This window comes from Penicillium macrosclerotiorum (assembly GCF_028827735.1).
Source record: "Penicillium macrosclerotiorum strain IBT 26536 chromosome Unknown utg000007l_segment0_segment0, whole genome shotgun sequence".
Taxonomy (NCBI): Eukaryota; Fungi; Ascomycota; class Eurotiomycetes; order Eurotiales; family Aspergillaceae; genus Penicillium; species Penicillium macrosclerotiorum.
Window position 1 is genome coordinate 3275844 of NW_026643086.1, and position 22370 is coordinate 3298213.

Consider the following 22370-nt stretch of genomic DNA (forward strand, 5'->3'; position numbering starts at 1 on the left):
AGTCTCAACTGGTAGTATGGGTAGCAGTCAGTCTCTTTTACGAGACCCCGCAAAGACTATCTAGACTAGAATCCGCTCTAGAAGGATTTCCCCCAGGAGTGAATGTTTATTTGAACCATCAGCTCGCCCTGCTATTATATTTGGGCTCATTACGGTCTATGTAGACTTAAATTCCAACTAATATGATCGGTATCCACGTCGCACGGGTCACTAGAGTAGTTTCATCGGTGTCCAGATTCTGCAGGACTATAGCTCCGAGGCAATAGGATCTATATACGCCTGGTCTCGTGTAACAAAATGAAATATCATAACAAAGCATAACGAGCAATTCAGGAAGTCACAGCTCGGGCAGGCTTTTATTCAAAGGAGGAGCTGGAATCCAAGCAGATTCGATGGAGACGACCCTTTTACTAACTGCGTACCGTCCAAAATGCCGATATAGATCCAGAGTTTGGTTTTTATTCCACGCTGGAGATAATACACAATGAAACCAGGAGCCTTCTATTGTCGTATTTACAGCGTCAGGGGACCATCCACGAAAGGTATCTAGATCTGTTCATAGAAACCCTCTGCCATGGTGAAGCAGCCGTAGCAGCCACCGCGAATCCGAACGACTCGCAACCGTACTTGCTTTCGAGATCAGGATCGGTATACCTCTACTCATCACGGCAATCAATTGCCGGAATTCGGCCCTTCGCCGCAGAGCCCTTGCTCTTTCCCAGCAGTATTCCTCTACCCAGGGCTTCTATATGCTCAGCCATGGATCCACCATGGTCGCCAAGCCCACTGGGATTGAAGGGCATCTCCGCTGCGATCAGGTCCACGAGAAAGCGATGGAGATAGGAGCAAAGTGACTCCAATACGTCTCTGTGTGCCGCCAAGACCCGTCAACCTTCACGTTAGGAGTTGCTAGGAAATGTCGCGCTGCCGAAACTTCCGATGAAACAGCTTTTACCATCGTCAAAAAGCGGGACAGATTCGATGATCTGATCCCAGTACTTTGGGCTTCCTCGGATTGGCTAGGCTATACTAGTCGAGGACCGGGTTCCTGGCGACGGATAAACCAGCGGACAGAAGTTTGAGGTAAAGGCGTTTTTTGACTATATTTCCGGACTCCACTTCGATTTTCTTGGACCCGGGATTACTGGCGTGTTTGGTTTTGAATACTATCATCCACGGAATCTACGGATGCCATATTATTCTTTTTTTTTTCAAAGCTCAGTCCGTGGGAAAAGGGGTTTGGCCCCCATCCTCGGTCGAAGGTGTCCCAGAAGCTATGTCTATAATTGTCGCGACAGAGTTCCTTTTCTTGGAGTTTTACCTCAAAATCACGCAAGGGAAAAGGATAACCAAGGATACCACTATGTAGTTAAGTTCGGTATCTGTTATTATTAAGGGCAAAAAAAGCAGGAGCAAAAAAAAGAACAAAAAAACACTAAAGGTTCAGCCAAGGAACGGGGCCGGGACCAGTTTGGCCCTTCAGCGATCATCTTGGGCTTGGCTCGGTATCCGCGAGCTTCCGGGCACCAGTGCGAGCCGGACCCTTCCACCACGCACCTTGTTCGCACGCACTACTCATTCCGGAGACTTTTGGGAGATGATTTCATCGGAGCTGTCATATGACACCTGGTCCTGAGCTTTTTCTGGCCGAGTACATACTATACGGAGTACACTACCTTCCATGAGTGCAATCCTGCCCCACCCCCCCCCCTTGTCTCTTTGCCTGAGCTGCCTTGCATAGGGCCTGCTTGAACGGCCGTATACCCCGGACTATCGGTGCTTCGGGTGCTACAAGATCATACGAGGTCATACGGTATGACATGGTCCGCTGTAACTGACCGCCGCGAGGGTCACTTTTTTCTGTAGAGATGCGACGTTTATTATGTCGCCGGCTCTAGGGAGACTACTTCCATATAACGCTGAACCCAAAGAACTAGCTAGATCATTTTGAGTTCAAATCAAATAGTACGAGTGCTAAAGACCGATACCGTATCCAGGGAAAGGATCACGGCGACGAACCTTCTGTCTCCCGCTCTACCCCTCCAACCCGATCAGCAAGATCGACAATGTACATGCACGCGGACTCAAGCGATGCTACCGACCTAGGCAATACAGCCCTGCGGAAGGTCGGATATGCGGCACCACACCATCCGAAAAGCTGTCTTGCGATCTAGGCGTTCCCCAGGCACCGCCGGCGTCCAATGATTACCCTGAAGACCTGGCCTGTTTCCCGCGCGATCGGCAATGGTGGCCCGAGTCTGGCACGGAAGTGATGTGACTGAAGAAACAACCATACTAGTAATGCACATAAATTTTTGACCCCAGACCTTTTGAGTCTGTATCTCTCCAACGAAAATGTACTTGTCTTCGTTCGGTGGTACGACGCAGTCGATTACTACCACGTAATAGTCTGTGTCTGTGTCCCCCTGCACCCCAGGCTCTATTACCCCAGTACATTCTTACTGCTCTAAATTGTCTTGATTATGCGACGTGTCATTGAATAGTCTGACTTGATGAAAGAAGCTTTAAATATATCTCAATGATTACATGTAAATAGACAACTTTTAACTATCCTGAATTTCCCTTTGCCTTGCTCTTCCATTCCTCTTCATCTTCTCCTCGCACTGGACGGGGCTCGCGCGTCAAGCAAGATCAAATCCAAAATCATCATTCATTTATTTGGAGATAGAGCAAGAAATGTCCAAGAGGTGCCCTAACATCCTTTGTAGATAAATGACCTACTGATATCTCATGGCAAAGAATTCCTCGGTTCGGCACTTCCAACATGTAATAGTGTGGTGTCTCGGTACTAGAAGCGAAGAAATCGAGAAACATGAATCATCCCACCTAACAATTCCGAGCATGTATGTGATGAATTTATTCATTTCTTTAGTACAACAAACCTGCCCGCATGAATTATGATCCCAGGGAAATTGAATCATCGTGGCATCGCTTTGAAATGAGGAAAAGTTCGATGAGTGAGAGTCCTTACTCACCTGCCAGAAGTTTCATCACAGTTACACGATATGCTGAGTCGCCATTCTACTGCAAATATTTTGAGCGTAGTGAAATACGCAGTTTAAATGATATGAGCAAAGGGTTGTCGTTTCGCCTTGCAGGGCTGCACAGAAGCCAATGAGGACCTTAGTAGAGTCCCGCAGAATTCGGTCCGAATAACGTTTTGCCCAAGTAACAGCGCTTGAGAAGGGTGCAACATCGACAAGAAAACATAGGCAGGCGCCAAGGAATTTAGATTATAGGCAATAGTTGACTGCTTGGACAGAACCAAATCATGCTGCGTTAAGACTAACCTGGCGCCAATAATCCATTCTCAAATTCTTCGTTTATACGGAATATATGTGGATTTCCAAAAAGACCATATATATATATATATATATATTGAGTTGAATCCCCTCCACAGTAGCAGTAAAATCATAACTATATGTCTGGTGATGACAACACATGTAGAAAACAGCGAAAATTTGAAGATTCATTAAATGTGATCAAAGCAATATCGTCGATCCAACATGGCTTTAGGTCCAGGATCCATGAACAGTCATCCAGGTGAAAGCACGAAGAAGATACCGAAGTTTTTGCCCTATATTGTCTCACATAATGCCATTCAATCAATTTCAGAAACCAAATGGCATCCTTTCGCGACGTATCAATCCTGTAATTGATGTCCAAAACCAAGACCTGGGGTGCTCACAGTCCCACCGCCCCATCCTCGAGATGACATAATCACCCGCAAACCACACATGACTTCCAAAATGAGACTAGTTCACACCAAGCGAGTTGGCCCGTGCCCTATTCCCCATTGGGGCAGCACACAACGATTTTCCAACCCTAACCTTCGCCTTTCTTCAACAGCGCCAACGACCCTCGTCCCCGTCAACAACCTCGTCAACAACCCCCCTTCGACATCTCAAGATGACTCACGAGTCCGTTTGGTTCAGCCGGCCCCGCAAGTAAGTCGACTCTGAGCCCAAGATCTGCCAAAAATCGACATTCCGTGACGAGAAACTGACTGAATGCTCTGCTTAGGTACGGCAAGGGTTCCCGCGAATGGTGTGTTCACCCCTCGGATTGATTGCCCCCCATCAGAGGAGATTTCCAAGAGAAGGACTACAATTGCGAGAAATTGGCGGACTCGATATGGAAAATGCTGGGACAAGACGATTGTGAAAGACTGGAAATGCTAATTATACTCGGACGACTACAGCCGTGTCTGCGCCCACCGTGCTGGTCTGATCCGCAAGTACGGCGTATGTGGAATCCCCTCGATACCTCTATCGCGCACGCTCATTACTCCCGGACAAATGTGGCTAACATGGATGATCCTCCAGATGAACATTTGCCGTCAGTGCTTCCGTGAGAAGTCTTCCGACATCGGTTTCAACAAGGTTCGTTTCTTTTTCGCCCCATCGATGCAAGAATCACCCGAGAATTCCAAGAATATCTTGTCGACTATGTTCTCGTCGAGCAAGAGATTCTTCGTTCCCCCGCCCACCATCGAAACCGCCACACACAAAAAAAAGCAGACAGCATACTAACATCCCACCTCTCACTCGACAGTACCGTTAAACAACTTGAGACCATGTTATTTTAACGCCCTTCTCGATCCGTCCGCGTCTACGACCCGTGTACTCGTTGACGTACCCTGGCGCTCCTCGATCTCGTCGATCTCGATAAGTGTCCAGGGATGGGGAATGTTTCGAAAGCGTCGCGGTTTCCAAAAAGACTCGCATTGCACCCGCCGTTCTTCGATCTTCCACATGACGGCTCCCCCAAAAATGGTTGTTGATTCTTGAGTGGAGGAGACATTCTATGTGGTTTCTTTTTTGCTTGGTGTCTCGGATGGATCGGGGGGGACTGGGGTTGTTGTGTGAAGAGTTCGCAAAACGAGGATGTTATGTGGATCCCTCATCCTTTTTTTTCCATTATCCAATATCAATGACGGATTTTCTTTACCGGGATCTTCAATCGGCCTATCGGACTTGTGCCATGAGTCTGCGTGCTACGCTTGTATGTTTGAGTTGGGAGGTGTTATTTGCGAAATCCGAGCACGCAAGGCACGGACTAGCTCTGATCTTTAGACGCATTACTGGTCTGAATTGCCCTCTGGTTCCATATGGTGCCGTTAGCGACCCCTTCGTAGTTTGGTAGCTGGTCGCTTCGTCATGATGTGCGTGACTTTTCTAATAGGACGGGGCCCATTCCTCGTCCGCCCGAGCTCTAGCCTAAGATTACAGCATTGACACAGATCGGTGTCTTTTATCTTGCTCTCTGCCAGTCCAGGTACATTCGATAAAGAAAATCCATTGCTGGTCGTGATCAACTTCCCGCTATGTACAAAAACAAATAAATAAAAAAAACACAGGAAAAACACAGAATGCTAGGCCCCCTGCTTAATAACAAGTCCTGGAATTACTGTAGTGGAAGCTAATTCACTTTTCCCAATCCACCGAGCGAATACTGTAGAACAGCAGGTAGGCATCCTGCCGCAGAACATCGGCCACGCTGGCGACGGTGACCTTGTTGTCGTCCATCAACACCCACTACCGCAAGCGATGGAGTGAGCAGGTGAGTCAAGTAGAAGGGAATTGCGCTTGTGTACACGTACCTTATTTTCTCCTAGGCGAGTATAGGCAAAGTAGTGCCCAGTGTCCATCGTGCCCTGGTGCACTATGACTGTGGACAGGTCGTAGATGTACTTGGAAGTATCGACACGCTCTTTGTCCTTCTTGACAGTGTAGGGAAGCATATTCAGGGTGATGGGGAAGTCAATGTGACCGTCCATCTTCTCCGAGGACATTGAGTTGTGCTCATAGCGCTGGCGGGCGAGATGTCAGAAGAAGGTCTGCAAGAGTGAAGGGAAATCCCATAGTACAAACCTTAAGCTGCATGCAGAGGATGGCAGGGAGCTTTCGGATCTGGAGGCGCTTAGACGCGCGCTGGGGGGTATTGCCGCATTTCTCGCAATGGTATTGGGCGTCGGCGAGGAGATCCTCAACGGCAGTGAAGCTTTCCAGGCAACTGGTCAGAGTCGCACTCGAGGTGGCACTGGACCTGCCCAACTTGCGCTTCTTGTTCTGCAACTGGACGTCCAGGCTCAGGTCCGCCATAGGGTCGTAGGTGTGGGTGGTTTTGCCGCACTTGTGGCACATGACACTGCTGCGGAGTTCGCCGTAGAAGGTACGGTGGAAGAAGCACTCGCATTTCTTCTCGTAGCTCTCCGAGTGTCCGGGAGTGCAGGAGTGAAGGGCGTTAACTAAGAATTGGAAGTACTCGTGGGCATCCTGCTGGCGGTATCCCGCCATTTCCTAGAAAGAATTAATGTTAGTTGAGTCCCTCATTGTACACATCAATTTTTATGTCACGGGAGGCTCATACCCGTGATGCATCCCATCCATGATAGAGTAGGGTCGCAGCCGAGACAGCATCTGTCTTCTCGCCACTATTAAAATCCATGAATACCTCCGTGGCAGCGCAGGCCATGCAAAAGTTTCTACTGCAAGTGTGAATATCATGGCCTCCAGCGAGGAAATAGGCGTTCAGTGTAGGGTCATGCAGGAGAGCCTGGAGAATGACTGCCTGGTAGCAAGTCTGCCCCATATTCCACACGCCGCGAGCACCACGGCGGGAGCAGGGGTTCTTATTGGCATTGGTCTTGACATAAAGCTCAGATGCCGAGTCATTATGCCATTTGCCTTTGCCCTCTATACGTCGGGTTTGTCAGTTCCGTGTTCATTTTACCGTTCCATCCCCCTAGATCAAGCCTCAACCCCAAACTTCCTGAAACTAACCTTGAAGCTCAAACTTGCCAGTAGGGCCACAAAGCCTCTCTAGGCCGTGGTCATAAATGAAATCCGCACATTTCTCACAAAAAACGAAGCGATTGCGCGACTCCATATCTGAAGACTTGGCATTAACGCCGGGGCCGACTCTCCCGGGGGCTTGTAAAAACAGGCAGGACTTACAAAATAGATGACCAGTCTTCTTAGTGTGTGCATTGCGTTCGCTGTTCAGACAAATTTCCGAGCAGTTCAAACAGTGATACTTCGGCTTCAGGGATGCTATTGTACGCAAGCCCGTCGCCGGCGCCGCAACGGCTTCAGGCTTGGTGTATGGTGCCAGCGAATCATAGTGCTTGCGGTAGCCATTCTTGAACTGACCAGCAGCCGATCCATCTTTCAAAGTGGTGGCAAGATGTTCTGGTGGGAGATATCAGTCGGTCATTCCCTCGCAATCCATCCCCGCTTAGAACCGTGAGAGGCATGAACACGTACCGCAGCCAAATGCAGCTTCAGATAAGAGATGAAAGGAATCGAGAGTCCCTGGTTTGGGGTTTGCCATTTTGGGATGAAAAAGAATTGAATGATGCCAAAAAAAAAAAAAGAAAAAAAAAAAAAGAGAAGAAAGGGGATGAGATGATGAGAGGGCTTCAGCCGGATGCGATGATGACGTGGTTGACGTGTTACTAGAAGGGTTCCTGCCCTCTCGAAGTAAACGAAGAGAAGAAAAAGAAAGGAATTAGCAGGAAGAATGAACAGCCTGAAACGTCCACGGTCCGGTCAGCTCTATGGCCGCGGGGGTGATCAAGGTATCTAGTTTCAGCCTCAAGGACTCCCCCTGAGTAGCAGCATTGCCCTGGGTGAGGAGTAATCAGTATCACTGGTGACGGGACATATGAACAGGTTTCGTTCAAACTAACAAATCGACCAAATGAATCAGGTTGTCGTTGTTTAGGGCGCGAGGGGCCGTGGGATGTGTGAGCTATAGGGCTCTCGCCGTCTCTCAAGGGTTGCCGCGGCAGCTCACGTCACAGCGCTACCACCATGCCCCCGGCTCCAATGGGATAGACCAGATCAAAAGGGACTCCAGGCCAATGAAGAACAGATGAGCCGAATCGGGAGTATTACCGTATCACGGTATCAAAAGTATCAAGTATCAAGTATCAATGTATGGAGAATGGTCAGGGCGGAGAGGTTGGTTTGCCATCGGGCGGGCCATTTTTTTCGCCTGATCCCGATTTACCGCCGGATCAGCCATCGGAGCAACCGCGAGTCTCCGTCCCGCAAACCCCAACTTGACAGACCAGAGCTTCAGAGCTTGGGATTCGACCCTTTTTCTTTAGACTATTTTGGGCGATAGTGGGCGATAGAGGGCAATAGTGATCGGGATCAATATAGCATTACTGGAGAACTACAATGTGCACATTCGGTTGGGCATAGGGCTTCATTTCTCATCATATTTCATAATTATTACTAGGCTTTCATGTTCGCCCCCGGGGGGGCGCCGCCATCGCGCGATCGGGGCTCCGCTTGCGGAGCCTCGCAGGACGCAGAACATCTTCAGCGGCCATTCAGCATCCCCTGTCCAGAGACACAGATGCGAAGTGCAAATCAGCTAGCCAGCCTCCTCCCGCGGCGCAATGGAGGGTGGTTTCTTTGAGATAATATTATCTGCCGTCCACTCTTAAGGGCCTCCCCTGTGCAAGCGCTGGGGTCGGACAGGTCCGCACGCCGTATCCGGACCGTTCACCGCACCCCTCGCCCTCGGGGAAGGGCACTTGGTCGCCCTCGAGTGGTGCCCCGAGTGGTGTACCGGCTGGTCGCCGAGCCCCGGGTGGTACCACGCGTCAAGCCGCGCGTAGGCGCCGAGTATTTCGAGGTGGGTTTCGAGGAAACGGTGCTGGGCGGGTGGTCGACAAAGGAGGTATCCGTAGTTCTAGGGCGATCAACAAGGTCAATCCCAAAAGTTCCGAGTTGAGCGGGCTCAAGGCGGTCATCGGGCCCCGGTTGGAATCCAGGAAGAACCCCCGTCAATGGGTCGGACTCACAGGAAAGTCATCTCGCCATCATCCGCTCGAGCTATCTCGTCTTCCGCTTCTGTGCACGATGGTTTGTGAGCTTCTCCATTCTAGCCTGTGGCGGACCGTGGGTGCTGACTGCCCCTACCTTTTGTGGCTTCTGCTTGCTTGACTCGCTTGAACGAATCGGTTATCGGGGCCTGCGATCTTTGCGTTAGCATCCAGCCAGTGCTGGTACCCCCGGGAGGTCGCCGGCGACAGGTCGGGGTGTTCATGCGCCATCGCCATCCCACCTACCTCGGGAAAATCCACGCAGAACGCGTTCATGTTCAGTCCGTACAGAAAACTGGCGAAACTCTCGGTGAACCGCGTCAGGCTCTCGTGCATCAACTGCAGGTGCATGAGATTGGCTTCCAGGTCGGCCATGGAGTCGGCCAGCTCGGCGAACTGGGGTTCTAAGGCATTGATCGCGGGCTGGCCGTATCCCGCATTGCTGATGCTGTGCCCGAAGCCATGGGCCTCACGGAGGGATGACCGCGAGCTGGGTCGCAGAGGGGTTGTCGGGCGTGAGGAGGGCCTCGGACGCGAGGAAGACCTCATTGCAGGGGCGCCATCCATCTGCAAAGACGTGACTCCTGGAATTCTCTAGACTCCTGGTTGGGAGGGTGAGGGGGTCAGCGAGACTTTGGCTGAGTCGACGTTTCGCGTGTTTCGGGTTGTTTTGTTTGGCGAGGGGATCCCGGGCGGGGACGAAGCTGGAGGCGGTGGGGAGTTTCAGAAACACCGCCCAACGCAGAACTCGAATCGGAGGTCTTTTTGCTTCGAGGAAAGTGGCTTCGGCTGAACCGACTAGACGCAGTAGAGGAAGGCGGCCGTTGATCCCCCCGCGGCCGAACGACGCGCCCGTGTGCGCGCGCATCGGGGCCAGAATGGGGGAGAGCGAAGGTCGACTGCCAGGGACGACGCACTGTAGCGCACGATCGAGTACGTAGTCAGACTTCCGGAGAATTTCCCAGCGGCTCGGGACATCGCAATTCCTCGCTGCTTGTGGCCTCCGATGGCAATGCCGCTACTTGAGGCTCGCCCTTCCCCGCAAAACCGGGCAAGTCGGGCAGATCGTCATCGTCCTGATGGCGAGGGAATCCACTTTGCCGACATCCGCAACCCTGCACCAACCCCGAAAGCCCCCCAAAGCCCCCAAAGCCCAAGGACCAAAAGACCAGACAAACGGGGTTGTCGCCCCTCCGCCATACTTGGTTTCCCTCTGCTGTGTGTGCTGGTCCCTTGAGTTCGAGACATCGCCCCACTGCTCGCCACATGCGGGCCTGCCAGATTCTGCGCCGTATCACTTCCTCGGCCAAACCCTGTCCGGTTCCTCGTCCGCTGTCTGCTTCTGCTTCCCCGCGACGAAGCGCACAGATCGTCTTCCAGTACCCTCGCCTGCCCCGGTCCCTTCCACGCACGCGACTCGACTACTCCACTCGTCCCTCATCTCAGGAACCCCAGGAACCCCAGGCACCCCAGGCACAACCGAGGGAAGCGTCCTCTCTCTGGTCGATCACATTCACCCTACTCGCCCTGGGCGGAGGCGCCTGGCTACACAATAAATACTTCCCCCCACGGACCCCGTCTCGTCGCCCTCGCCGCCGTCGATTCCGATACTTCCGCAAGGATCAGGCTCGTTTCTTGAAATCATAGATACCCTCGCCACCATGCCCGTGGAGCAAGCCCCCGGTACCCTCGGGAATCTCACCCCGGAGCAAGAGACCAAGCTGCAAGAGTTCTGGGTGCTCGCCCTCAAGGTCTTCGGTGTCCCGCTCGATGTCATCGAAGAGGCCTCCCAGACCAATGGCGCCAGCCAGACGGAGGCTTCCTCCAGCCCGACTCCAGACAAGAAGAAGGCCGGCGGCAAGCGTCGGTGGGGACTCTGGGGCCGCAGCGACGACACGGACGACGACACGAAGAGCGTTGCCTCCGCGAACGGGATCACCTCGAGCCTGGCCTCGATCAACATCTCCGACGGGGACGACAAGTTCGGCCAGTCGAAGGAGTTCCAACAGGCCCTCGTCGAGCTGCAGCCGGAGGAGATCCGCACCGCCTTCTGGAACATGGTCAAGCAGGACAACCCCGACTCCTTACTCCTGCGGTTCCTGCGCGCACGCAAGTGGGATGTCAAGAAGGCTCTGATCATGCTCATCTCCACCATGCGCTGGCGTCTGCAGGAGGTCCATGTCGACGATGATATCATGGCCAATGGTGAGGCCCAGGCCCTTCGGCTGTCCAAGAGCTCCGACTCCGCGGAGAAGAAGAAAGGCGAGGAATTTTTGCACCAGATGCGCATGGGCAAGAGTTTCTTGCACGGCGTGGACCGGTTCGGCCGGCCCATCTGTGTGGTCCGCGTGCGGCTGCACCGCGCGTCGGAGCAGGAGGTCGACACACTGGAGCGGTTTACGGTGTATACAATTGAGACGGCGCGGTTGTTGTTGGCGCCCCCGATCGAGACTGCGGTAGGTGACTGCATTGCGGCTGTTGTTTTACCTTTGGAGACACAGTGGAAATCTGACGAGCATTCTCCTAGACGATCGTATTTGATATGACTAACTTCACTCTGGCCAATATGGTATGTATTCGCCTCTTTCTCGATTGGATATTGTCTTCTCTCACGTGTGTACTAACTCGGATCCTCTCAGGACTACACCCCCGTAAAGTTCATGATTAAGTGCTTCGAAGCCAACTACCCTGAATCTCTTGGCTCTGTTCTCATCCACAAGGCTCCGTGGATCTTCTCCAGCATCTGGAGCATCATCAAGGGCTGGCTCGACCCTGTGGTCGCCGCCAAGATCCATTTCACCAAGAACCGCGAAGACTTAGAAGCCTTCATTCCCCCGGGCCAGATCATGAAAGAGCTCGAAGGTGACGAGAACTGGGAGTACGCCTATGCCGAGATCCGAGACGGCGAGAACACTAAAATGGAAGATACCGAGACTCGCGACAAGCTGATCGCCGAGCGCCAGATACTCGCCAAAGAGATCCAAGACATCACCATTGAATGGATCCGCGCCAGCTACAAGAAAGAGAGCGAGGCGGTGGCTGCCGCGCGGGAAAAGCGCAGTGGCTTGATTGAGCAACTGCGCACGCAATACTGGGTGCTGGACCCGTATATCCGGGCTCGCTCGTTGTATGACCGACTGGATATTATCAAGGGCGACGGCAAGATCGAGTTTTACCCCGAAGCTTCGAAAAAGAGTGAGGAGAAGACTGATGCGGGTGCTGCGGGTGAGGCGACCGATGCTGCCTAGAGCGCATGAGCCGCTTAGTGCTACTTCCAGGGTTATTTCGGCTGCATGGTTGATCTTTGTTTTGGGGTTTGTTAGATTTGAGGTGTTTTAGAATGCGTCTTGCATGTGTTGTTCCGCTTGTTTTCTTTCTTTTTTTTTTTTTTCTCTGTGTGTAAATTTATAGGCAGGGAAGTACAGCGTGGGTTGTTCTATTAGAGTCGTCAGCTAGAGAATATATAGACCATATATTCCACGGTATTCTGCTGTAACTTGGATGATGCGCAGCATCTGAATACCTTGTCTCACATGAGCGAACATTCTAACTGGTTTCCAGGAACGATTGGCAATACTAGGCACTCTATATAAGAGCCTGTAACATCAATGGCATTGCTAGCGAGTCTACGCGCTATCGTAAAAAAGCCACCGACTTTTGCCGAACTAAATACCATCCAGTGGTACAAGTAGTCTAACCCCGACCCCTTTTACATCTTCGCCTTGATCTCCTCGAACAGCGCCTTCAACTTGTCCATGTCGGTTTCCTGAGTCGGCCAGCCAATGGACATACCCTCCTGCTCGTTGGGCTTGGGGATCTGTGCGAGACATGTTAGCATTCGGACCAGTTGCACAGGATCCAGCAGATGAGACTAGCGGAAGTGCACGGGGGCGAAGTAGTGCGGGAGATCATACCATGTGAAAATGGACCTGTCATGTTGTATCGAGCATTAGAAATCGAGGGCATAGCTGTGAGAATGGGAGCACTACTCACATGGTCCACAACCTGATGCGCAATGCGCCCGTTGTTCTGCAGAATATTGTAGTCCGTGGCACCGCTAGCGATAGCGATCTTCTTCGCCACGGGCTGTTGGAAAGATAACCTGTTAGCCAAATTGCCTTGTCGTCATCCAGTCTTTCCACTTCTCTTCGCCAATTGGTGCATCTGGACAAGGACCTTGGGGACTGATGTGGTCTCCTCAGGTCCCTGTTCCTCCCAAGGCACCGTTCTCTCTAGACTTTCCTCCAACTTGTATCACATCGATCCTTGCTTTCTGTCGATGTATATCTCTTCTTCTCCTTGTGGGATTCACTCACCAAAATCTCGAGCAGGTCCTCGTCGGGGATATCGGTGAGCTTGGCACCGTGGAACTTGGGGATGACGAGCTATTGAGATGGTCAATCAGCGTTTCCGGGTTACGGCAAGGGTCCTCAGATAGCCGTGGTTCAAACAGAGGAGTGAAATTGCGCTCGGATCAAATGAATACGCAAAGCCCAGAACGACCTTGCTGGCCGGCTCCGCGACGGGTGCGGGGGAAGCAAACACTAGGGAAGAGAGGGGATACATACCGCGTGGCCGCGGCTCAGCGGCTGGATATCGAGGAAAGCAAAGACCTTGTCGCTCTCAAAGAGCTTGAAGGAAGGGATATCTCCTGGGTCGCGAAGAAACAATTAGTATACGATTGTTGCGCGTGAACCCGACCGAGTCGCGCAGGCCAGGAAGAAAGCATGCGGACGACGGGGTTGCATACCCTTGATGATTTTGCAGAAAATACAAGCAGCGGTAGACATTTTGAGCTGAGTAGTGTGGTAGTTTCCGAGTTCCAAGCAGGAATCAAAAGCAAATATGGCTGCGCTAGAATTGAAGGCTGCTTTGAATGGGGGAAGGGAGGCGATCGATTGAAGTCATCGATATGCGGGGTTCGTTTTTCCCATAAACAGCTCCGAGAGAAGGAAAAAGAGAGTGCGGATGCCCGGGTTCGAACGGGTGACGAGGGCCGGGAAAAAGGGGGTATATGGGGCACAAATGGGGGGGAAACCCCGAGGAGTGGGACAAGCTAGTACAGAACCCATTTCTTGCCTTTTACCAGAGATGGCCGTGGTTTGCCCACAAAACTCCTCTATTGAATCTTTGGACCTCACACGCTACGACATAGCTGTCGTTTCTTTTATTTTCTTTTTGCATTTTTGATGACTTTTGGTCCCCCTTACCCTCCAGCTGGTTTTTGACGCATTTCCACTCCAATTTGGTTGGATTTTTGTCGCATCTCAAATTTATAAGTGCGTGTGCATAAGGTTGGTGTCAACCCTCGATCCAACTGTATACGCAGCAGACCGTCATTGCTTTCTCCTTCTATCTAGGATGGGCCATAAGGCTGCAAATAAGCGAAAGAGCATTTTCTAGGAAATATGAAGTCTAAAATCCATTTTATGTACCTTATTTGTCTGGCTCACCCTTCGCATGTGATCGGGAGTGCCCCTAAAGTGTATCTTGAGTCTTGCCAGAACTATTACCATGTCTACGTGTTGGCTGGAGACGAGAAACTTATACAATTTAAGCTTGCCACATCCTTGCCCTTGGAACCAGAAGTTATCGGTCGTTCCTTTGTTAGATTGCAACGGATGGTTCGCAACTGGCCGCATGTCTGGAATGGATACTTGAGAGCATCGTAACTTGATGGGCTTAAAATCAGCTATAATCATTTATTAATCGCACGCAATTCTGAGAGCACACTTGTCCTAGTCAACGGATTCAGTCACCTGTTTAATATGCAGGCTTTCACCTGCTGCGGTTCAAACTGCCCCTCGTCGCATCTGAATCTATATTTCAAAGTCCGGACAGCTCACCTATATCTCAATGCAGAGAGGTACTCAAGGTATGCAACTAAACCACAGATTGACCACGACAATGTTTTAAGTCAAGAGATATAAATACCAGATACTAGACTCTAGAGCTAGAGAACCAGTTCACGGGGTCAAGAAGGGGATCATTGGTAGTCCCTATGAGGATCCCTAGTGCGGTGTCATTCGCATCATCGAGCGGGTTGGGGTACGCACCCAATCACAGGCGGTATATTGTCAGACCTTTCATAAGCACTCAAGGTCGATATGCATTCAACACCACGTCACCCTCGTAAGTCTATCCTTAAATACCTCTCAGTAATAGAAATAACAAACATGATTTGAACACAGAAAGAATAAAAGTACAAAAAGAAAAAGAATAGAAGGAATTGAGACCAACAGAGGTGGGTGTCGCCGACTTCCGAATCAGGCCTAGCGCCAGAGTCCCGTGTTCCCGAATTGCAGTGGACCTGCGAAAGCCCATTCAACTGCTCCTCACCACGCCAATCGGCAACCACTCCTCTCTACCAGGTCTCGCGAGTCGTACGCAGAGGCCATGCAGAAGTGTCGGTCCATTAATCCTGCCCTGGGGTCGCGGGCCTTTGTCCCCGCCCCGCGGGTGCAGGTTCAGTTCCAGCGCCGCAACCTCCAGGATGTCGCCATCACTCGCACCGGAAAGCCCGTTCTCAAGGTCCAGGGTGGCCGGTAAGTACTCAATTGCACTGAATCAGAGTGTTTTTTGATCTCTAACATTGCTGCGTCATATAGCTCGTCTCTCGGAGGTACCGCCTAGCCCTTGATGTTCCGACCTCATTCATCCGTGCGGATATATGCTCACCACTCCTTTCTAGGCCATACCGCGACTGTCTTCGGTGCCACTGGTTTCCTGGGTCGTTATATTGTCAACAAGCTCGGTAGGTGGAGAGTCTGTCTGGAAAAGAAGGGCGAGAGCAGCGAACGACTGACATCCCACAGCTAAGCAGGGATGCAATGTGGTGGTCCCCTACCGTGAAGAGATGACCAAGCGTCACCTGAAGGTGACTGGTGATCTCGGTCGTATTACTTTTATGGTAAGCAGACCACTGGAGCAGGATATCGATTGATAGAGGTAGCCGGTTGACCCGTCTACAGGAATACGACCTGCGCAACACCCAGTCCATCGAGGAGAGTGTTCGTCACTCCGATGTTGTCTACAACTTGACTGGTCGCCAGTACCCTACCAAGTGCGTATCAGCGTGGCATATAGACCAGTGTTCAGAATCAACTGACAGGAATTGCCAGGAACTTCACCTATGCTGATGTGCACGTTGACGGTGCGGAGCGCATCGCGGAGGCTGTCGCCAAGTACGATGTGGACCGCTTCATCCACGTTTCTTCCTATAACGCCCGCCGTGACTCGTCTTCTGAGTTCTTTGCCACTAAGGTGGGTTTATCGAGTCCTTTATTTCGAGGGTTGCAACACGAGAGACAAGACTGACGTAGATGCAAATTAGGCCTGGGGTGAGGAGATCGTCCGGTCCATTTACCCTGAGACCACCATCGTGCGCCCTGCCCCGATGTTTGGCTTCGAGGACAACCTGCTCCACAAGCTTGCTAGCGCGTCCAACTTGTTCACTGCCAACCACATGCAGGAGCGCTACTGGCCCGTCCACGTAAGTTTAATGATACTTTTTCTAGCAATTGATGACCGCTGGTATTAATGCTGCGCTTTCCAGGCCATCGACGTTGGCGCCGCCCTTGAGAAGATGCTGCATGATGACAGCACCGTGGGTCAGACTTTCGAGCTTTACGGCCCCAAGAACTACTCGACCGCCGAGATTGCCGAGCTGGTGGACCGTGAAATTGTCAAGAAGCGCACCCACATCAATGTCCCCAAGGCTATCCTCAAGCCTTTCGCCTTCTATCTGAACAAGTATCTGTGGTGGCACACCATCTCCGCCGACGAGGTCGAGCGCGAGTTCCTGAACCAGGAGATTGACACCAGCGCTAAGACCTTCAAGGATCTGGGCATGGAGGAGACTGCCGACCTGGCCGACCTGACCTTCCACTACTTGGTACGTTTCGACTTCTTTCCTAGCCCCTGCCGTGAAATGGATGTTGGGATCTATGCTAACAACCCTTTAGCAAGGATACCGTAGCGCTTCATACTACGATCTTCCCCCGGCCACCGAGCGTGAGCAACGCGAGGAGAAGAAGTATCTGCATGTGCTGGACGACCAGTAGTCTGTGTTTTTAATGTGTACATAAGCTATGCTTCCTAGACCCAAATTTTATTTCCTTTTGTTGTCTGGATTTGAATAAAAAAAAACCGACTCAGTCGTTCAATTCAACCGATTCCAAGTAAATTGTGAATCTTCATGTCTCTGCAGCCCGTCGATCTCGTTCAATGGCGGGGTGTGAGGTGCATCCTCTCATTGAGCGGCAGATGCGCCCCGGAAAAAAAAAGAGCTCCCCGCAATCGCGATAACATCACATCATCGTTTACGCTCAACTCCCAAGCTTCTTCACTTCCCCAACCCTCCTCCTTAGACTTCTTTCATCCCATCATGCCTCCTCAACCTCCAATCTTCCTTCTCAAAACCAAGTCCTCTCCTCATGATGGCTACGAGGACTACTTCTCCGCCAACTATACCCCCACCTTCATCCCCGTCCTCGAGCACCGCTTCCACAACGAGAATCTCTCCACCGTCCGCGAACTCTTCGCCTCTGGCTCGTTCACGCCCTCCGCCTCGCCGGAGCACATTGCCCGCGACCCCAATGGCGCGCCCAAGAAGTATGGCGGCCTCATATTCACTAGCCAGCGCGCCGTCGAGGCCTTCGCCGCCATGATCGACTCCCACGGCCGTACGTTCCCCTCCCCCCACTCTTTTCCAGGAGCACCCAGACCTCTAACAATCTCATCTCCCAGTCCCATCCGCCCCCCCCAATTCCCTCAATCCCCCTCTACACCGTCGGCCCCGCCACCGCCCGCTCCCTCACAACCCTCCGCGACACCCACTTCCCTACCGCCACCATCCACGGCGCCGACTCCGGCAACGGCGCCCACCTCGCCGAGTTCATCCTCCAGCATTATAACGCCCTGCACGCCGCCTCACCCACCAAGCCCGCCCTCCTCTTCCTCGTCGGCGAGACCCGCCGCGACATCATCCCCAAGACCCTGTCCGACCCCGCGCGCGCCCCGTCCGAGCGCGTTACCGTCGATGAGCTGGTCGTCTACGAGACGGGCGCAGTGCCGTCGTTCGAGGGCGCGTTCGCGCGCGCGGTGCAGGAGTGCACGGGCGTGCTGTGGGTTGTTGTGTTTTCGCCGACGGGGTGCGAGGCTGTTGTGCGGGTGTTGGGGCGGGGGTCGTTTGCGCGGGAAAGAAGGGAGGGAGAGGGCGGGAAGGAGGAGAATGAGGAGGAGGCTAAGAGGGAGGTATTGATTGCGACGATTGGACCGACGACGAGGGATTATCTGAGGGCGGAGTTTGGGGTTGAGGCGGATGTTTGTGCGGAGAAGCCGAGTCCTGAAGGGGTTGGGGAAGGCATTCGGAGGTTTATGGAGGGGAGGACAGGGGGCGTGTAAGAGAGAGAGAGAGAGAGAGAGAGAGAGAGAGAGAGAGAGAGGAAGAGAAAGCGATAGAGATAGAGACAGAGATAGAAAGAGAAGGGGGGGAGGGGGTTTAGCTATTATGCTGGCTTTGATGGAGATAATGTGGGCTTGGAGTTATGTATTGTATATATGGGATAAGGGTTTGGAACAGGGTATTGAAAATGGGTTTCCTTTTTCAGAACCCGATCATGGGTGACAACGGTTTATGACTGCTATGTGTAGGGAGCGAGCGAGAGAGAGAGAGAGGCTTCGGGTGCGACTTTAACTGATATGCATTTGACTAGGGCGTTGGGCTGAGCACGGTACCATGGGATTGTTTCAATTTTCTTTTCATTTGCGTTGCTTCCCATGTCTTGTGCCCTGGCTATCTAAAACCACGAGGTTCTCCTTCGCGCACGCTGACAGGTTGGAATTTGAATTGACTTGCATGCTCAAAAGAGATCGGAGAAAAAATAAAGATTCGAGAGAAAAGGAAGGGAAATAAATGAAAATAAACACATAAATTGCTTGGCTATTGACACGTTGACCATCCTGGCTTACCGCATGATCTCCTCGTAGATCAGCACTGGATGAGAGGGGAAAAAAAAGTTAGTTAATGTGGACAGGGAGATAACCAGTGTTTCTAACAAAATAACCAAAACAATCCAAAGCTAGAGTAGAAGGTTGCTTACTTTTCAATTGTTCCTTACTCAAGGCATCCTTATTCTTGTCAAAGTCGAAGAAGGCCTCTGGGATTGGCGGGGCTGTAGGCTCATCCTCCGGGTCGTGATATGGCTCCAGGTAAGGGTGACGCAGGGCCTCCTCGACCGTGATCCGCTTGGCCGGGTTGAATGCCAGTAGTTTCTCGAGCAGATCCAAGGCCATGTCGTTGCTCTTGGGGAAGAGGGCGCGGAAGGGAATCTTCTTCTTGAACGGAAGAGAGCGGATGTACTCGCGTGCTCGTCGGGATTTGATGCCATAATAGTCCTCCATTGTCGGGGTGCCAAGGACATCCAGGATCAGAGTGAGCTGGTGGTGGTCTGGGAGATAATTGTCAGACAAAGTACAGTGAAAAATGAAGCTAAAGTACGCGCAATTCGGTATTCTGCGAGGGAAGGGAAGAGGGGGTCTTTCGTACAGTCCTTGCCGGGGAACAGTGGCTTGCCACTTAGCATCTCAGCCAAAATACAGCCGACACTCCACACATCAATGGCTTTGGTGTACTCCTTAAACGTCAACATAATCTCCGGCGCACGATACCAACGAGTGGCGACGTATTCTGTCATAAATCCCGAGTTATCGTCGGTGGACGCAGCTGATCGGGCCAGACCGAAATCGCAAACTTTCAAATCGCAGTTGGCGTTAAGCAGCAAGTTGGAGGGCTTCAAATCACGGTGAAGGACATTGGCGGAATGCATAGCTTTGAGCGCACGTAGCGTCTGGTAGATAAAGTATTGACAGTGGTCATCTGACAGATCTTGTGTGCGAATGACACGGTGCATATCGGTTTCCATCAGCTCCTGTAAGAACATGAGATAGAGAATTTAGCTCTGAATGATCTTTGATTTTTTTTTTGGTTTTTGTTCTCTTCTGCTCCGAGAGCAGGCAATGGGGTTCCCTACCTGAATCAAGTACACCTCGCTAAAGGCCTCGTAGCTGCGAGGCCGTTGGATATCAAGAATAGAGATAATGTTCTCGTGGTTGAAATAGCGCAACAGCTTCATTTCACGCAAGGTTCGCAGGCAGAACATGGAGTGGTCGAACGGGGTGATCTTTTTGATGGCAACCTTCTGGCCAGACGGTTTGTGAATGGCCGAGCTGTGTCGATAATGAGCTTGGCTCCTGAGTTTCCCCCTCTTCATCTTTCTTCTCCTCTGCACTGATTGGAACTTACCAGACCACACCGTATGCACCTTCACCGATGACATCTTGAATCTCGTACTGGTCGGAGACGTTGAAGGAGATCTTGCGGGAGCCTCCCTGGGGAGGGGCCTGTTGACCCATATCGCCGATTCGGTGGAACTGGGGGGGCGCGGGTTAGCTCGTAACCTTGAAGCCCAGAGAGACAAAAGGGTGCGAGAGAAAATAATCCATGCTGCGGGCAACGGGATCCCATTGGCTCGGAAGAAAACCGTCAACTCCAGATGACGGCAGGAACACCGTTCCCTCGGGGATCAAACGAGAAGACAGCCGCCGAGGGAACCAGCAGCCCGTGGTGAACAAGCTGGAGCACGAATATCGCAATTCGAACACACAGAGATGGGGTGTTTGCCAAAAGATAAAAAAAAAAAAAAAAAAAGAAAGAAAGAAAGGAATCGGAGGAGGGGAGAGCAGAACTTACATTCGTTTGCGCTGAGGAATGAAGGCGAGTTCTTTCGAGTGGTCCAGCTCCTTTTTTCAATCCCTCGAGTCTTCAAGTATGCTTCGAGGCCTGTCGCACGACCGCGGCCACCGGTTTGTCGGGAACGTGGAAAGTCGAACGAAGCTCTGACGGCGGAGAAGGGGAGCAACGATCAGGGGGGACGAGGCGTAACGCTGCGAGGGGACAAATGTACGATCACTGGAGGAGTGGCCCGAGCTCTGAGACGTTAATCGAATCGGAGCAAGACCGTCCAGCTGGCTGCGACAAGAGGGTAGAGTGTGGAGAGGCTGAAAGGGAGTTTCCAGGTTAGCACTTCGCGCGTGCCAGGTTGGGGGAGCCGAGGCGGGGTTGCGCTGTCGCTCTCCCGCAGATCGTCGGAAGGGTAGAGCGCGGCAACCAGAGTAGATCGCGAGGAAGGCACCGAAGGGAGGGACGTACCGGAGGAAGGTGTGTTTGTCTGGTTCCGGAGCAGAACGAGGATATGGGGAGAGGGGGAGTCGTGGAGGTGCACGTAAGGTGGTAAGGTGGGGAGGGAAGAGCGAGGAACGGAACTCAGCCACGGGCCGCTGTGTCGGGCGGTGGTGGGGCAGCGGCAGTCGACTAGGTCCAACAGACTCGCGGACGTGCGGGCGAAAGACTAGAGACAAAATGGGAATCGGTGGGAAGCGGGAAACGGGAAATGGGACCAAAGTAGCAGACTACATAGTCCATATATGAGAATCAAATAAATAAAAAGGGGGGGGGAGGAGCGGGGGCTGAAGGGCGATAAAATAAGCGCCGTGACGGCAGCAGCAGCAGCAGCAGCACCAATGTACCAATGTACCAATGGACTAATGTACCCAAGCCAGTCTGCATGGGCGAGGAAACACGCGAGGGGCTCGTGGTCCTCGATCCTCGATCTATCACAACTCGCAGACTCTAGCAAATCTGCGAGTTGCTCCAATGGCTGGCATTCTCGGTCCTCTCGCGGCCGGTTTTGCTGGCTGAAACCATTTGCCCCGACAAAGTGCGACCAATGTCTCGTCTCGTTATAAGAAAGGGTATAAGACCATCGAGACTCTATAGATGGATCCAATGGACGCAAGAGATCCCATCCCGGTTCGTGGCGGGATGTCCCAGGGCCTGTCGTTGTATACTGGCGCTCTCGCGATCTGATAGTTCTAGCTAGCTCGAGGCTATTGATTGGGGCAAGGAACTAGACGGGCCTCCCGAGTCCAGCGAGAGTCCATGCGATCCAGCCATTGCGAGGGGGCAGTCTCTGGCTCGATCCTACAGTCTCGAGGGCACCAGGGCGATGGGGAGAGGGAGTCTAGCGCATCGATCCAATCATTGGCGCGGCTTTTCTGGTCCTCTTTGTTTTGCTTGCACAGGTGAACTCTTATTTATGGTTTACTCGTTCCGACAGGTTTGATCGCCTGAACCTTGGCTCGGTCGTCGCGGTGGCTCCACAGTGTCCACTTGGCGCTAGAGCGCGTCGTCTGCAGAACACGGAGACAGACGGGCAATACGGAGGATACGAACGAGAAACAAATGACTAGACCAATACGAAACACCCGAACTTGGAGAGAACGAGAGAGAGAATGAGGAGAGACAGAGAGAAGCGTGTTCATGAGAGCAACACTAGAGAAGCCCCAGGGTGCCCAAGCAAAGTCCCCGACCGCGACCCGCCACCAGCGCCAAATGGCTCACGCTGGGCCCGTCGCGTCCACGCCCACCGGCGCTACTGTCGGAGCT

The 22370-nt window shown here is 52.3% G+C and overlaps 9 protein-coding genes across 9 annotated transcripts; 5 read left to right on the forward strand and 4 right to left on the reverse strand.

The window, feature by feature from the left end:
- Window positions 1–3930: 3930 nt before the first annotated feature.
- N7462_008010 (40S ribosomal protein uS14) lies at window positions 3931–4553 on the forward strand (the record flags this gene model as incomplete). Its single annotated transcript, XM_057079728.1, has 4 exons — window positions 3931–3968; window positions 4045–4068; window positions 4223–4265; window positions 4347–4553. The coding sequence occupies 4 exons, from the start codon at window positions 3931–3933 to the stop codon at window positions 4551–4553; spliced, it is 312 nt and encodes a 103-aa protein (XP_056932398.1).
- An 894-nt stretch (window positions 4554–5447) lies between these two features.
- On the reverse strand, window positions 5448–7356 carry N7462_008011 (uncharacterized protein; the record flags this gene model as incomplete). Its single annotated transcript, XM_057079729.1, has 6 exons — window positions 5448–5558; window positions 5624–5833; window positions 5895–6323; window positions 6394–6719; window positions 6807–7214; window positions 7290–7356. The coding sequence occupies 6 exons, from the start codon at window positions 7354–7356 to the stop codon at window positions 5448–5450; spliced, it is 1551 nt and encodes a 516-aa protein (XP_056932399.1).
- Window positions 7357–8540: 1184 nt separating this feature from the next.
- N7462_008012 (DASH complex subunit DAM1) lies at window positions 8541–9412 on the reverse strand (the record flags this gene model as incomplete). Its single annotated transcript, XM_057079730.1, has 4 exons — window positions 8541–8730; window positions 8843–8891; window positions 8961–9012; window positions 9110–9412. 4 exons carry the CDS (start codon window positions 9410–9412, stop codon window positions 8541–8543), a joined length of 594 nt encoding a protein of 197 aa, XP_056932400.1.
- A 717-nt stretch (window positions 9413–10129) lies between these two features.
- Window positions 10130–10510, forward strand: N7462_008013 (CRAL-TRIO domain-containing protein; the record flags this gene model as incomplete). The annotated part of the gene is made up of 1 exon (XM_057079731.1): window positions 10130–10510. One exon carries the CDS (start codon window positions 10130–10132, stop codon window positions 10508–10510), a length of 381 nt encoding a protein of 126 aa, XP_056932401.1.
- Window positions 10511–10524: 14 nt separating this feature from the next.
- On the forward strand, window positions 10525–12111 carry N7462_008014 (CRAL-TRIO domain-containing protein; the record flags this gene model as incomplete). Its single annotated transcript, XM_057079732.1, has 3 exons — window positions 10525–11319; window positions 11391–11432; window positions 11503–12111. The coding sequence occupies 3 exons, from the start codon at window positions 10525–10527 to the stop codon at window positions 12109–12111; spliced, it is 1446 nt and encodes a 481-aa protein (XP_056932402.1).
- A 461-nt stretch (window positions 12112–12572) lies between these two features.
- Window positions 12573–13653, reverse strand: N7462_008015 (histidine triad nucleotide-binding protein 2 mitochondrial; the record flags this gene model as incomplete). The annotated part of the gene is made up of 5 exons (XM_057079733.1): window positions 12573–12680; window positions 12857–12949; window positions 13180–13248; window positions 13432–13494; window positions 13543–13653. 5 exons carry the CDS (start codon window positions 13651–13653, stop codon window positions 12573–12575), a joined length of 444 nt encoding a protein of 147 aa, XP_056932403.1.
- A 1606-nt stretch (window positions 13654–15259) lies between these two features.
- N7462_008016 (complex I NDUFA9 subunit family protein) lies at window positions 15260–16926 on the forward strand (the record flags this gene model as incomplete). The annotated part of the gene is made up of 9 exons (XM_057079734.1): window positions 15260–15408; window positions 15472–15485; window positions 15555–15617; window positions 15679–15773; window positions 15835–15926; window positions 15985–16126; window positions 16197–16355; window positions 16419–16757; window positions 16828–16926. 9 exons carry the CDS (start codon window positions 15260–15262, stop codon window positions 16924–16926), a joined length of 1152 nt encoding a protein of 383 aa, XP_056932404.1.
- A 323-nt stretch (window positions 16927–17249) lies between these two features.
- On the forward strand, window positions 17250–18268 carry N7462_008017 (uroporphyrinogen-III synthase HEM4; the record flags this gene model as incomplete). Its single annotated transcript, XM_057079735.1, has 2 exons — window positions 17250–17551; window positions 17578–18268. The coding sequence occupies 2 exons, from the start codon at window positions 17250–17252 to the stop codon at window positions 18266–18268; spliced, it is 993 nt and encodes a 330-aa protein (XP_056932405.1).
- Window positions 18269–18831: 563 nt separating this feature from the next.
- Window positions 18832–20278, reverse strand: N7462_008018 (mitogen-activated protein kinase; the record flags this gene model as incomplete). Its single annotated transcript, XM_057079736.1, has 5 exons — window positions 18832–18860; window positions 18967–19314; window positions 19365–19794; window positions 19897–20092; window positions 20169–20278. The coding sequence occupies 5 exons, from the start codon at window positions 20276–20278 to the stop codon at window positions 18832–18834; spliced, it is 1113 nt and encodes a 370-aa protein (XP_056932406.1).
- Window positions 20279–22370: the final 2092 nt, after the last annotated feature.